Source organism: Primulina eburnea, chromosome 7 (assembly GCF_022965805.1).
Source record: "Primulina eburnea isolate SZY01 chromosome 7, ASM2296580v1, whole genome shotgun sequence".
NCBI classification, from domain to species: domain Eukaryota; kingdom Viridiplantae; phylum Streptophyta; class Magnoliopsida; order Lamiales; family Gesneriaceae; genus Primulina; species Primulina eburnea.
The window spans coordinates 6,979,194-6,995,212 of NC_133107.1; the positions used below are offsets into that span (position 1 = coordinate 6,979,194).

The window sequence follows — 16,019 nt, forward strand, 5'->3', positions numbered from 1 at the left end:
AAAATATGAAAAAATTTATCTATAACAAATATATATGTTATATGTATAATTATTTTATTAAATTGTATAACTGAAAAATTACATGTATTGCTTATAAAATCAATCAAAACTTTGAATATGTAATTCATAAAAAAGATTTAATGAGCAAAAAAATAAAATTGTAAATGGAGCCTTCATTCGAGAAGGCAAATGAAAAGGCAGAACAGAGCATCGAGATTTAGAAACAGAAGAAATCGTACAAGGGAGGCCGACGAGCTTGAAAAATTGTAGAATTTGTAATTCATCTTCTAATTTTTTTTATCAATCAAGATGAGTAAATTTCACTATCTAATTATGTACTCTGTTTTTATGATTTTTATGTGGGAAAAAGGGAGATATTCATAAATTCGTAAGGTTATTATGTACTCTGTTTTTATGATTTTTATGTGGGAAAAAAAGAGATATTCATAAATTCGTAGGGTTATTGTTGCATTTTTTTTGGTGGGTTATGAGAAATTAGGGAGTAGTAGAAGTATAATTAATGGAATTGCTAAACTCGTGTGAAATGATTTTCTGTAAATTTTAAACACATGCACCACCTTACTCTTTATTTGTTTTAGAATTTCAATTGTTAAGCGGTGCACACATCCTTTCAAAGTTTAATGATTCATTGCCAAGAGAGAAATGTGAGATTTTCTGGGGAAAACAATTCGCAGTTATCGAAGAGGTGTGTTACTATTTATTCTCGTCAAGTGAAATCTTTTGAACATGTTTATCATGAAGACATCATTAAAAAGTGAGTATTTTAGTTTGATTAAGTCTTGTATGATTGTAACATTCTTGTTGTTTAGTGGATTTTTTTTTATATATGAGTGTGATCTCGTAGACGTATGTCATTTGATCGAACTATGAATCTGATATCTTTTTGTTCTTTATTTCATTATTCAAGCATGTATAAATTACAATAAAGAACAAATCATTAATACTGCAAGACAACACAATTTCATAGCTTGTCACGAGATTTTCAGAAAATGTCCACTATTTCATAATTGTACCGATGGTTATTTGAAATAAAAAGTTGTAACAATATAATTTGATTGACAAATTGACCCAATAGATAGGATGATGGATATATAAAATATTATATTGTCAAAGTTTTGGTATAAGATTTTTGGATTCTGAACGTTGTGATATATTGATATGATGATGTGATATTTTTGGATTATTGATATATTTTGGTATCTTGATATGATTGTTGATTTCCATTTAGTATCCTCATTTGAATAATGATAAGCACGATCATGAGATATTTTCATGTTGTATAATTGTAACAAATTGTCCTCCTACAATTGTAGCATTCTTGTTGTTTAGTGGATTTTCATGATATTTGAGGGCGATTTTGTAGACGTAGTTTTTTTGACTGAAACTACGTTAAAATATCAGTTTTTTTTTTTTTTGTATCTTTTATTTCATTATCCACACATGTAATAAAATGTGATCAATAACAAGTCACTAATATTGGAAGATAACACAAATTCATAATTTGTCGTAATTATTTTAAAAAAATGTCCACAATCTCAGACTTGTGTCGATGGTTATTTAAAACAAAAAAGTTGCAGTACTATAATTTTATCGACAAGTTGATCTGTCAAGTTTAAATTTTCATGTTTCCACGACAAATACAAAACATGCATTTTCGGCTACGAAATATGTATTGACAAGTTGATCAGTTTAGTTTTAAATTTTTCTTTTTCCACGACAAATACAAAACGTGCATTTTTTTGCTATGAAATATGTTAAAACAGTTCTTCGAAATATAATTGGAGATGACTTTCTGACTTTTTTTATAATTATCTTCGAGAGAAAATTTACTTCAAGTATCGACTAAAATTCTATCATTGATGAATATTATACTTTCAAAAATCATAAATCAAAACTTCAATAGTAAGAATATGTCATTATGGATCATTTTTGTATCTTTTAGTTGAGAAAGGTTTAATTTGATCATAATATTGAATGATTGATTTCATATAAATTAATTTTATTTAAACTTCATTAATTTCTTTTAAAATGATGGAGATATAAAAAAAATTAATTTTTTGGAACATACAGTTCTTTATTAAAAATATTGAAAATCTTATTAATAAGAAATAATTCAAAAGTATAATAAACAAGTGTATTATGATTTTAATTACTATGAATTATTTTGTTTTCGTTGGAAATAATTTTTAGAACAAGCGCTGAAAAGTGGCCACGTGGCATTTCCACCCCACCGCACCTCCACCTATACTTGTCAAATTGGGTTAGGTCCATCGGGCCGGTCCACCCCGCTATAAAAATTGAGCGGATTGAGTTGATAAAATAACAGTTCGTCTGGAGGCAGGCCAAATGAGTTGAGCCCGTTTGGGTTGTGGGCCAAGACGGGTCGAGCTCAAACGGGGTGGGCTGGCCCGCCAAAGCCCGCCAAATTAATGTAGAATTATACATTTTTAAGTTTTATATAAAAATTGGAATAAGTCTCATGCGCCTCCATCACTCTCTTATCTTATTTATTTTTTATTTTTTTCATGGGCCTCGCCTCCATCACTCATTTTGGTAAAATCTGAATCTCTGTAAATTTTATTCATGAATCTAAAAATAATTTTTAAGCATAGTTGGTGTTTGTGAACCCAAGAGTGGTTTCGTTTGAAGTCTGACGAGTTGCAGTGAAATTTTGTGGACCCGACGGAGGTTTGCTAATTATGTGTATTGTTGAACACATAATATTTTATAAAATTTACAACTGTCTCTTTGCTCGACTAGCTTTCTTAATTTCTTATTTCAATGTTTTAAGTATTTTATGAAATTATTTGATTGAAATATATTTTTCTTCTATGTTTACAGCGATAATGTTTAGCATTTTTTTATTTTAAAAAAAAATAAACGGGTCGGTCCGCCTAACTCACGGCCCAAAGTGGGTTGGATTGAGTTGGTCATTTAGAGGCCCGTCAAAATTCGGGCCGGATCACCCCGTTCCGCTTAATGATGGGTTGCGGCGGGTGACGGTCGGCCCACCCCGCCAACCCGTTTTGACATGACTACCTCCACCTCATCCCACCCCACGTCTTCTATAAATACGCGTCGCCTGCGTTTCCATTGCAAACTTCCAAAGAAAAAAAAAAGGAAGAGCAAACCCATTATCTACACTATCCCACCAACCTAGGGTTTCTTCATAAATTTCGATGGGAAGGAAGAGGAAATCGGATGCGACGCGGCTAGATGAGGTGGATCGGAGCATGTATACCACCTTCTGTGGTGCGGCCAATTCTCTCTCCCAGCTCTACACCCAGGCCATGCACCAGCAGCGGCTGTCCTTCCAGGCTGGTGAACGCCACGCTATGGTCTGTTGTGTTGCTCTCTTTTTGTTATTTTCTTCCTCAATTCTTTATCATGTTGGGTCGGTATGCATTTTTTGTGGTTTGTGTAGCTTTTAATTATTCAACGTTTGTTAGAAATTACCGGATTCATGAGAATTGAATGGATGAAATTGGGCTAATGCGTGCAGATGTATGTAAATTGTGTTAATACTGGTTCTAATTTTTTAATGAGTATGATTGTTAGTAATGTGTAACAGTAACAAAGTTTAACTTTTTAGGTGATAAGTTTTCCTGATGTAAGTTTTTCAAATCTGTATGTTTTGAAAGGATTACTTTGTTTGTTTGTTTGTTTTTTTTACGTTTTTTGTTTTCAATTGTATATGATTATGCAAATATTGCTAAGAAATTGTATTTTGCGTTTTTGTGAGTGCTAGTTTAGAAGCACAAATTAGACACGTGCAATTTTTAGTGCTGAAGAAAGTGTAAACAAGTTTCTATCAGTTTTTATGGCTTAATGTGTCATTGCGTTGGTAGTAAATAACTGATCAAAGCTAGTACTTGTTCCTTTTTTGCGCAGGAAAAAGTTAATAATTGGATTTTGAGACAACACGAAGATGGGTTGAGAGTGACGATTGGTGACATATTCACATATCTACAGGTTTTTTCTCTTGCATTTGTGAATTTGTGATGCATAATTGTTTTTATATATCTATCATTATGCTTAATTCTTATACAGTGCATTTTATTGATTCTTATAGGATAATTGCCTTCTTTAGTTAGTTTATTTGTTAATTTCGGTAGTGTTGTGTGATTGGCTTCAGCTATATTGATTTCGGATTGCATTGAAAATTACTACTGAAGACATCTTTGATTATATTCTTGTATAACTATATGTGATTTTGTTGGCTCACTACTTTTTCCATGAGAAGGGTCAGAGTGCATCTTATTATCATTTGTGTCAGCTGTCTCTGGTTTTTGATATGCCGAGTTTTGATGATGTAGCTTCAATTAACTTGATAGGTTAGTGTATCCAGTGGGCCTGAATGGTAGTGTTTTGACTTGTAAAGAAGGCTCATCAGAAACTCAAAATATATAATAGTCATAGAGCCTACAATCTAGGGTGTGCTTTTCCAATCATCTTCTCCATTCCCAAAAATAAAATTTTATTTCGGGAAACTTATATTCATCCATTTTCACATTTTTAACGTAATCATTGCTTTTAATTTAAATTTCACCCGAAAAATGTTTTTGTTATTTTTATTTTATTTTTATGCTATCATTTTAAATTTTAAAATAACCTGCATGCTGTTAGAAAGTTATAAATTAATGTTGTGACAGAACTTAGCACATTCATATGTAACAAGACATTTTCAACAAAAAATATCTTGTCTGAAAACAAAGCGACTATATACTACAAGTGGATGGGATTTGAATCAGTTGATTCCTCTTTGAGTACTTCGTGTCATATTTTAGCTTAGATATTTCATGATTTCTGTTTCTGCTTGTGATCTTGTATGACGGTTCGGTTCACACATATATAATTTTCTAAGATACTATGGATTTATATTCCTCTGCGTGACATTCCTAAGAAGTTGCATTTATTTTCTTATTTTTTGGTTGTCAATTTATTTAGATAATTCAATCATCTACTCCTATTTTTTGTTTTTTAAATTTCTTACAAATTTCTGTATGATTCAAATTTGAATCAGTGTCTATATGCTTTTTGGTGTTTCACAATAATTTAAACTTTCTTGCAACTCTGGAAGTTCGAAATACAATTTTTAGCGAGGAAGTATGATTTTGTGAGTTTCCAGACCGAATCTTTTCATGAATTAAGGTCAGAGTAAGCTGCTGAACCTTTTCATATGAAATTATTATATGGGTACTTGTGTTTCAACTCATGGATTTTCACTCTTTATGTTCATAAAGTAATTCGTGTATCTCAATATCGGAAGTACCAGTTTAAGATATATAGGAAGAAAATGCACTTCCCCTTTTTCTTTGTCTTTTGTTTTTTAATGATTTGTTCAGGTTTTAGCAAGTTATTCTCCTGAATATGTTTAGATACCGTACTTCTGTGCAATAATGCCATGGATTTTAATGTAATGTTCAATTTATTGTGAAATACGAACTACACTCACAAATACTTTTTTTTGTATGCAAAAAACCTTTGTTTGAATTGGGAATTCGGTATGAAATTCATGAAACCTTCTGATCTAGCTTAATTGGACATTTGGTCTTTGCTTTTAAAATCTCTATTGGAAAGCAGACTTCAGTTGTTAGGGTTTGAGATGATTGACATGATGGGTAATTGAGAAGCTTAGCAATTCAGTATCACACTCAACAGTTGAAAATGTTATGAGGCAGAAAAAGTGTGTACAACAAATATTCTTTCCAATGCTAATCTTTGGTTTGTTAAGTTGATGGATTAAATTGATGCATACTCATGCATGGCGAGCTGTATTATATTTAATTTTTCTTCCGAGTCATTTTGGCTCTAGCTCCGGTCTCCTCTTTCCCTCATTTTATTCAGTTTCTCATCTTCCATTTCATTTATATCCTTTGTTTCCCTGTCATACCAGCTTTTGTAGTTTAAACGGAGGATAAAGCTGTTGGAGACCTTAGAATTTTGACACGTACTGGACTACAAGATGTAATTTTTCTATTTTTTTTGTCGAACTCCTTACATTTACAAACGTGCAGAATGAGCTCGATTATGGGACCGATGAACCTCCGTCATCGCCGAGGCTGCCATTCCAGCAGCATCAACAGACTCAAAATGCAATACCGGGAGCTGCTGCATTATCTGTTAACGCATTTGGCCCAGCAACTATAGGACAAGGATTCCGTTCAGGCATCTCGGACCAGACAAAAAACTCCGTTTTTTCAAATGCTCTCTCTAGTCCTGTCCGCCGTAGTCTCCAACACTATCACCAGTCGAACAGTGGCAACCAAACCCGAGACCCAAATCCTCCCAGTTCCAACGACTCTTCAATGGATATGCATCCCGATAGTCCTGGGCATGATTCTCCATGCTGAAACCTAATCTGCATTTTGTAATCGAAGAACTATCACCGTGAACTTGGTACGAACATAAATACATGCGAAAGTTAAGTTTGTAAAGAGCCTGGTTCGCACTTAAGCGTTCGACAAGAATAGCCAGTTGATACTACCAGTTGAAGGTGTGTTTGGCTTGATATACCTGCTATTGGTTTACTTTTCATGTTTGAATTCATCTAGTAGTTCACCATGTTTTCTTGTTCAGGAACAACAATATCAAGATGTTGCATGCATGAAATATACTCTTTGCATATAGTTCAAGTGATTTGTTTTTAATTTTTACTACTGCTTTGTGATCTCGATTTTTACATAAGATGCCTTGGGTGTTTGGTTTGGGCATATTATGTAATTGGTCTATTAGGGAGACTAGATGTTTATTCAATATTATTGGTTGTATTAAACGTTCTCAAATGAATACATATTAACCAATGAATGGTAGTTTATTGATTATAGATTTATATCTATCTGAAAATGACTTCAAAAATATATAAAAAGAAAGAGTAAGAGGGGGAAAATTTTGGTTAAACGTGTAGGATGAAAAATGAACATGGTTCTCTTGATGGAATGTGTGCGATTCGAATGGTCCAACTTTGGCGAAGTGGTTGAGTTATTTAAGGATGTTCAGTATATCTTATATACTACCGATTGTCGATTATCATGACAAAAATTGGTTATGTTCGTCATACATTAGAATCCCCACGATTTTTTCGAGTTTTTTATTTTTTTTCTCCCCCTTTATATGTGTATATATCATTTTGTCTTGTGGATTCAATTAATTTGAAAATATAAACCCATATATTTTATAAGGCTCGATAAATTTGAAGATATACAACCAAGATATTTTACAAGCCTATATTTCGTTTTCCGGCTTTTAAGTTAGGCAAAAACTTGTGTGAGGACGGTCTCATAGGTCTTATTTGGACATATATGAAAAAGTATTATTTTTTATGTTAAGAGTATTACTTTTTTATTGTGAATATGAGTAGGGTTGATCCGTCTCACAGATTAAGATCCGTGAGACGGTCGAAACTCACTTCCTAAGTTAATAGATACTAAATATTTGAATAGATAATTCCTATTGGTACTAATTACATTCATTTTTAATTTATCTATTCATCTTGTAACTAATAAACAGAAACTAATTTTAAAAAAAAAATTCAAAGAAGGATTTCTATATTGGATTTTCTCAATTAAATTGAGGGTTTATTCAGGCATATATACGAGTCCAATATCCAGCTAAAACGTAACTTTCTCGACGAAACAGTCCACTTCATTGGGAATGCTTACAATGTTTTCGGACTTCATTGTTTTTACACAAAATGCCGGCTTCAAGTTATTGTCTTTTTTTCCAGCTATTTTCATATCAGTCTTAAACAAACACAAAATGTCACCGTTTCATGCATCCTATGTTATCACCTAGTCATTATCATCATTTAGACACCTTAGCTAACGTAGAGTCGAGAATATTTGAGATTCTCTGTGGAAAATGGGGTGTATTCATGGCAAAGGGACCAGCCCCTACAGCCCACAAAGAGGTGGCCTCGATAAGTTGAAACTTGAGTACGGATATCATGTCAAAAGGCCCGAAAAAGGAGAGAGTTTAAATGTTAATAACTCGGTAAAGGGTGGTGATGAAGCTTTCCATGCGGTCATTTCAGTTGGTGGTGGAGGCATTTCACAGAGGACATCGGTTAAGAACATCGCTGCTGACGAGTTTGTTGGGGGATGGCCTCGATGGCTAGTCGAAAACGTTCCGAAAGATGCTTTGGCCGGCTTGGTTCCAAAGACTGCTGATTCATATGATAAGCTTGCAAAGGTGGTAATCATTGAACTTTGAATCACTACAAATATAAAGAACAGGCATGTGTTTACGACATGATGGGCATTGAGCTAAAATTCTTATTCTTCTCTCTTGGTTTAGATTGCAATCTATCATTTTTCATATTGGTTGGTAGTGGTACTAGATTTTTTTTCGAAAAAATAAAATTATTCATCTTAACAGTATCAAATTTGGTCCCATATAAGTTATAACGATGACATATGTGATAGCTGCGGAGAAGAAGTTTGTATTATCAAAGTTTGCTGAGATAGAAGTTCTTATCCGAGACTTGGTTTGGTTACTTATCACGTGATAAAACGTACGGTTTATAGATTTCTATATTTGCAGGTAGGCAAGGGAACCTACAGCAACGTGTACAAGGCTATGGAAAAGAATACAGGAAAGATTGTGGCCTTAAAGAAGGTTCGTTTCGATACGTCAGAACCTGCAAGTGTGCAATTCATGGCAAGAGAGATCATAGTACTGAAGAAACTTGACCATCCCAATATCATCAAGCTTGAAGGAATAGCCACATCAAGAATGCAATATAGTCTCTACTTAGTTTTCGATTTCATGCCTTCAGACTTGATGAAAGTTATCGCTCGTCCTGCAGGAAGGCTCACGGAACCTCAGGTAAACAAAAAGAAAAGAAAACTGTCCCGCTAAACTTTACTTTTGAATCGTGAAATGATGGTGCTTTTAAATATTGAAGGTCAAGTGTTACATGCAACAATTGCTTGGGGGTCTGCAGCATTGTCATGAGAGGGGGATCTTGCACCGGGATATAAAGGGATCAAATCTTTTGATCGACAAGAATGGTGTGCTTAAGATTGCTGATTTTGGGTTAGCAAATTTCTATAAAAATAAGCCGAAACGCCCCCTAACGAGCAGAGTAGTGACATTATGGTATAGAGCTCCAGAGCTACTACTTGGCTCCACAGATTATGGAGTTGGAATCGATCTGTGGAGTGTAGGATGTATTCTTGCTGAAATGTTCGTTGGACGACCTATTATGCCGGGTACCAATGAGGTAAACAAAATGCTCATGATTTGTTGTTGTAGTTGTACCAGAAACCATAGCTATTGAAACATTATATTATGCTAAAATGATCCTATTTTAACTGTGAAGTGAGGTGGTTAATCTACTCTCTGTTATTTTTTTCATGACGTTTTTTTGTATTAAGATCGAGCAGCTTCACAAGATTTTCAAGCTCTGTGGTTGTCCATCAGAGGATTACTGGAAGAAATTGAAGCCACCGGCAACTTTTCGACCCCAACAACAATATAAACCAAAATTCCGAGAAACATTTTCGTATTTCCCAGAGTCAGCATTCAGCCTCCTGGAAGTACTTCTAGCACTTGATCCAACCAATCGTGGATCTGCTGTTTCTGCCCTTAAAATGAAGTAAGTGAGAAAGAAAGTAATCATAGTACAATGCATCCTGAGATTGAACTTAACGAATGACAGACTGATAGGCACTGTCACTCCCCTATTCGTGCATATTTTATGCCGAAATTTTCACTGCTTCCTCTGTATTTTTTTTTCAAAGGTATCTATCTTCTACATAAGAAACTAGTATACAGTGCAGAAAGCTTACTCTTGAGTGATTTTTGGACACAGTTCTTCAAGACGAGCCCATTGCCGTGTGATCTCTCTGGTCTACCCATAAATGAGGCAGAGGAAGATGGCCATATTCAATCCATGGATAAAAGGTATGCTATATAACTACAAAATGTGGCATGTTTTCTTGTTTCTAGACAATGTTTCATTGTTCACATTTCATTTCATTTCCACCAGAAATAAGAACTTCAACAAAATGCTACAACCTCACGAAATCCAAGCACGCCATAAAAGAAAGGTCTCATTCCCTGAACACATCGGAGAATATGCTTTCAACACCAAGGTGGTGATGAATTATTTCATGCTACATTTTCATTTAATAAAAATTGATGATTTGATTTGATTTTGTATATACCTTATTATACGTATAATAATAACAACAATAAATTTCAGAATCAATAATATATTATATTTACAGGTTATCAATATGGCCAAGAACTCCTCCCAAATCCAAGAAACTTTCAATAGTTCAACAAGTAAATCTTCAAGCTCAAAACCGAGCAGCAACGAAGAAATTCCACCACGTTCGCCTACACCAGCATTTCGTTCTCAGCACACTCGATCTGCAAAAACCGAGGCTCATCCTAATGCCTTGAAGAACATCAAGAACTATCCTCTCTTGCTAGCATCATTGACCGAGGCTGCTCATCACCTTGAAGAGAGTAATTCGAGACTTTACCGAAGGTCTATCTCGAACATTGATTTTAGGAATCTTGATCTCGAAAAGATCTCGAAGTTGTTTGGATTAGAAGATCAATAAGCCACTATTCTTGTTAATCATGATACTTTTAGATGCATTTCTTGATATGATATGACGCAATATATATTTGTTTTTAGAAGCGGAACATCAACTAATGATAAGTAAATAAAGTTTTTTCTTATGTCTTGCTTTATATATTTAAATGTTTCATATTGCTGTAAGTTATAATAGCTTTGTTTCATGGATCTTGATCAGATCAACCAAGCCATGATTCTGCAGCATACTGTTTAACTTGTATGCTGATTGATTTAATCTGATCATGCAAGTCTAGTGCTTCTGAAATCTACTTTAACTTCTCAAATTTCGTGGATTATCTTTTGCTCAACGTTTTAGAACTAGTTGCTGCTGAGAGCCTGAGACCACCCAAAGAAATTCACCATTTTTTGAGATGGAGCTAGAGGAATATCCCACTGCAATCGGGCCCGGTTTCGAGAGCATTTTCCAAGCTTAAAAGGGTACAAAAACAATCGAGTGATGTATATTAATGCCAAAAGAACATCACAAGTACACAAACCAAATATATATTACAGAACCTCAACAGGGAGGAGAGAAAAAAAAACTATTCAAAACTAGATGAGAATTACTTGATTATATATATAATCATACACTTGAAGCAAGCCATGTATGTTGGAGCAAAAACTTCTTGAAAAAGCAGCCAATCGAACACCTTGTGTCTTCTTCTTTTACCTCAGGATCATTCATAGAAATTATCCGTGAGTTTGTTCTTGATCCACTTAAAGCTGTTTCTTAACGATGACTTGAACTTACCTTCCACGGCGAACTTATTATATCCGGCCACCCTCTTCCTCCTCTTCATCTCCGGGTTGTCAGTCGGGCCATTGAAACTATAGGACTTGGCACGATCTTCGAAGTCGAATCGTGCTTCGGCGTATGAAGCGGAGTAGTAAGGGAAAGATATGGTAGTGTCCATGATCAAAACACAAGAGGTTGACAAAGGAGAAGAAACAAATTGGTTGAAATTTATAATATTAGCTAGAAGAGAGTAGGAAAGCATTATGTGTACTTTTAATGTGGGTTGTATGGGTCATGATTTTGACATTGATAATATGAGGATCGAAGATTTGAGTGCTTGTTTGAATGTAACATCACATAGATTGATATACATAAATCCAAAACCTCCCACGCTTGAATTGCACACAAATATTTATTGGATACTTGGCAAATACGTGCATGTCTCCAAGCTTTTCTAAAATAAATAAATAAGAGAATCTTGATTTCATATTTGAATCTATATATAGGAGCACTGTATGTAGATTTGCAAATACTTTATAGTGAGGTTAGTTACATACACCATGATAGGATCTCAGATTGAGAGATAATTGTTGAGATATAATAGACTGGTTCTTGAAATATTGAACACCGAGAAATTAAATCGAGTTTGATTTTATAACCAAGTGGAAAGTACTCAAAACTACAAACACAATCTTTAATGTCTTTGGGTGAAAACTCACTCATCTAAACTTTGAAACTCAACTGTCATGTGTATGTGTGAGTGACTGTGTGTGAGGATTTTAATTTTTTACAGTATATGTATATATAAAATGCATCATCACAATTGGACTTTCTCTCATTCTAACAAATTTCTTCATGTAGGTTGCTCGTGCTTTGAATCCACTTTCAAAGCTTTTATTTGATATTCAAATTGTTGTATTTATGATATCCAAAAATGATATAAACGTTAGATACAAAAATATGACTGTTAGTAAAGTTATTATATTGTTTTTGACATTGAAAGAATCATATTCGCGATTCTGTCCACTTCCCTCATCTTCTGTTGATTTTGGGCTCTTCTGGATGTAGCAGCTACTGGTTTTCAGTAGCCATCTCTACTGAATTTGAGTGCAAAACCAGTAATTGCAATGCGCTTTTTCGTCATCTTAGACTCTGATTCAATAATCAAATTCTGAATATGATTTGTACCATTTTGAATTGGTTATTTAACCGTTTTGATGATTGGTCTTTTGAATCACTGAGATATGAGATATAATTAAAAAAACTTATGCTAGCCATATTTTCAGCAAAGCTGATTTCGGATTTCATCATACAAAACTCCAAACTTCAAAAACCAACTATGTTATCACACTTGAGTAAATATGTTAAAACATAATATAAAATTTTGGTATCATCAAAATCAAGATCGTTAAGTACACATATCCTTAAAAACGCGTATGGGCAATGGTGCATTTTCTCGATATTTGAAAACACAAGTATATATATGCTCAAGATTCGAAAAATACTGAAAGTTAATAGATAATTTTTTTTCATATGATATTTTAGCAATATCGAGATTTCACAATACTTGTGCAAGCAATTAACCTTTTATAGTTCGCATGAGCTTAGCTCAGTTGGTCAGCAGCAGTGAATCTTAGAGCAATGACCAGGGATCGAGTCTCGCAAGCGGGGCAGTGTGAGAGTTAAATTCCCTCCAATGAGGGGGAACTCCTTGTACGCGACGTAGCATAAGGTCTAGCTGTTGCTGGTTGGCTGAGTCACCATGATTTACCTCCTCTCACATTCCTGTCGGACCGGGAGTGAGGGACGACTAAGGTTAGCGATTTCACCTTTTGGAGCAATTAACCTTTTATAATTCATTAAACAAATTACCATGTGGGTTGTATATTGTATTGTAGAATATAGATCACTTTAGCCATGTATTTAAAAGATGAATTATTGATAATTTGTCATGATTTTACACATATTCTGCTGGTGCAATGCAACCGTGTGGGAAAAGTTTGTCTATTTTGTGGTGCGTTAGTGTTCATCGCTTAATAATCGTCATTTTCTTAATGTGGTGGGGCCCGATATTTATAACACGATGTGCAATGAGCTCCGCTGGGGCCCAATGGGTTCTAAAACAGACAACATAATGGTGGATTGGAATGGCCCACTTAATTGAGGCTTTTTTTGTTCATTCATTTGTGGGCCTCCAATGTCTTCATTCATCCCAAAGACCCAAACACATCATTTCCAGCTAATTCCATTTCTTTTGTTTTTTGTTTAAAAAAATAGCAAAGGCACAAGTTGCACTGTGCAAAATTAATATTAACAAATTCTTTTATATAACAATAATAATAATATTGCATATAGATATCTATTTTAAATATAGTTTCTTAAAATATTGAAATTATAAAAATTATGTATTTAATCCGTGAGACGGATCGCTTCGGTCCATGTCTACGGTCTCATGTAAGTTTTTGTGTTAAAAGAATTATTCTTCAACTTTTGATTTTTCGAAGTTGAGTTCAAACTAGATCAAATTTATTAGCTTGATCCTTGAATTGAGCTTCATCAGCTTACAATTTGACAGTATTGCAATAAAAAAAATAGGGACACAAGGTCGACTCCGAGATAGTAAAATAACTTTGATCAGTGTTTGTTTTAAAAAATAAATTTCCTTCAAATTATAATAACTTTGAAATACATATTTTTTAACATTGAATATGCAATATTTATAACTACTTGTAAAGGATACTTTGAATGTGTGTGGACAGACACCTAGCTATTATAAAAATATGTTGGCAAAAACTTGTGTGAGACGGTCTTACAGGTCGTATTTTGACAAATTGAATGTTTTTGCGTGAAAAAATCTATAAATAATTTTTAAATATTTGAAATAATATCGACATACATAAATATGATGGCTGGATCAGATGATGCTGGGCAGAACTCAAAAGATGCAAAGTTGAAACATTATGTTGGGAATGCTGGCGCACATTGTAAACCACAGCATTTAGTTGGCAACAGTCTCTTGTCCAAATTGATTTGAGACACACAGCTTCTCATACTTAATAATTACGCTTCCAAGAAAATATCTTCCCTGTGATGGGTTAGTTAAACAAAATCGGACCTGCAATGGTTTCAGATATCGGGTTCGGATTGGGTTCAGGTCAATCGTAAATATATTTTAATTTTCTACAATTAGAATCAAATATAAATCACATATAAAGAAAATTTTTTATTATGTGTTTGAACTAAAATATTTTTTTTTAATTTTATTTAAAAAAATGGGGTTAAGTCGGGTTCGAGTTGAGTGATTTTTAAATAGTATTATGTGTCAATCCGACCTACCAGAATTGACACCCCCCAAAATAAAGGATCTTGAACTGGAATTCGAGCTGTGGTTGATGTATTTATATTTATTATTATACCTTTTAAATAATTATTTTATTTTGCATAGTACGGGTAACCTAGTCTTTTTCTTCCTAACCCTACATATATATATTATGATCAAGCGTTTATCACTAAGCCAAAAGTTCTACTTATTAGTCAAGAAGTAACTTTATTTTCTTATACTCGTGACAGTGTAGAGCGCACCTACTTGGATGTGCGTGTTTATCTGCTTGTGCTGTCTCATATTCTTTAGAGATCAGTCTTATCTTTTTTCTATTGTCGATCATGTCTCTTTCAGAAACAATATTATCCGTTAAGATCTGACGTCACTCAGCCCACTTAGCCAACCAGATCAAACGCCACAATATCAACAATTTAACCCACGAAAATATCCCAGGAAGTCCCTCATCCCAGTACTCTCACTCATGCATACTTAACACAACATCCCAAAAAATATATAAATATGCTTTATAGGATTTTTGAACTCATGACATTGATCTCATATTAATTGTTAAAATTAAACGCTTATCACTAAGTCAAAAACTATAACTGTGATTCCTTGAACTGCCTATATCAACTGACACTACTCTCGCTCGGTATGGAGGTGAATTCTTCACCGATCACATAAGAAAAGGTACATCCTCTTCGTGAAAGGAAGCTAAAAACGTAATAAAATATCTACTATTTTACATATATTTTTTTTAATTACAACTCACGCAGGGCGGAGAGATCGAACTCAGAGAACCGGCTAATCCGGCAGAGGATGAGACAATTAGATTACAAACCCGGTCTCTACTATTTTACATATATACGTACAAATCAAATAACTATTTTGGAACTTTTTTGTTTTTTTGGCTTTTCTGAAAAATTATATATATATATATGATTGATACCTCGAATACCATATAACATTTTACTTTTTGAAGATTTTGCATTTAGTTATATGTTTTGCTATTTCACGACACACCTTAACATTTCGATGACATCTTAAATCCAAATATGTCGATGTTCACATCGAAGGATATTATCGAAATCAATCAATAAGCAAAACACACAAGTGAAAAAAAAAAATCAATCAAAAAATATATTACGACACGATGTTTACAAATCCACTATTGTACATTATACACAACACAAAAGTGGGGATGAGCCCCTGATTTCGGAGTGAGTTGAGCGAAAGAGGCGGACAGATTGGGAGGGGCGATTAAATTGTTCAGGGGAGCAGGCAAATTTTGTTTTTGTTTTTCTTAAAAAAAAATAAAAATTAATTGCATGTAAAAACTTAAAAAAAAT

General features: G+C 33.8%; 2 protein-coding genes across 2 annotated transcripts; both read left to right on the plus strand.

Moving 5' to 3' along the window:
- Positions 1-3,114: 3,114 nt before the first annotated feature.
- LOC140837032 (uncharacterized) lies at positions 3,115-6,677 on the plus strand. Its single transcript, XM_073203012.1, has 3 exons — positions 3,115-3,359; positions 3,913-3,993; positions 6,039-6,677. Exons 1-3 carry the CDS (start codon positions 3,201-3,203, stop codon positions 6,372-6,374), a joined length of 576 nt encoding a protein of 191 aa, XP_073059113.1. The 5' UTR covers positions 3,115-3,200; the 3' UTR covers positions 6,375-6,677.
- Positions 6,678-7,624: 947 nt separating this feature from the next.
- On the plus strand, positions 7,625-11,672 carry LOC140837033 (probable serine/threonine-protein kinase At1g54610). Its single transcript, XM_073203013.1, has 7 exons — positions 7,625-8,211; positions 8,563-8,847; positions 8,927-9,244; positions 9,399-9,619; positions 9,820-9,927; positions 10,013-10,118; positions 10,254-11,672. The coding sequence occupies exons 1-7, from the start codon at positions 7,882-7,884 to the stop codon at positions 10,593-10,595; spliced, it is 1,710 nt and encodes a 569-aa protein (XP_073059114.1). The 5' UTR covers positions 7,625-7,881; the 3' UTR covers positions 10,596-11,672.
- The last annotated feature ends 4,347 nt before the right edge of the window (positions 11,673-16,019 follow it).

Bases quoted from the DNA above. Each gene is read 5' to 3' on its own strand.
- LOC140837032 (XM_073203012.1), top strand. From the start codon at position 3,201: ATGGGAAGGAAGAGGAAATCGGATGCGACGCGGCTAGATGAGGTGGAT. The intron at 3,360-3,912 runs GTCTGTTGTGTT...TTTTTTGCGCAG, and splicing joins CTGGTGAACGCCACGCTATG to GAAAAAGTTAATAATTGGAT. The intron at 3,994-6,038 runs GTTTTTTCTCTT...ACAAACGTGCAG, and splicing joins ACATATTCACATATCTACAG to AATGAGCTCGATTATGGGAC.
- LOC140837033 (XM_073203013.1), top strand. From the start codon at position 7,882: ATGGGGTGTATTCATGGCAAAGGGACCAGCCCCTACAGCCCACAAAGA. The intron at 9,245-9,398 runs GTAAACAAAATG...TTTTGTATTAAG, and splicing joins TTATGCCGGGTACCAATGAG to ATCGAGCAGCTTCACAAGAT. The intron at 10,119-10,253 runs GTGGTGATGAAT...TTATATTTACAG, and splicing joins AATATGCTTTCAACACCAAG to GTTATCAATATGGCCAAGAA.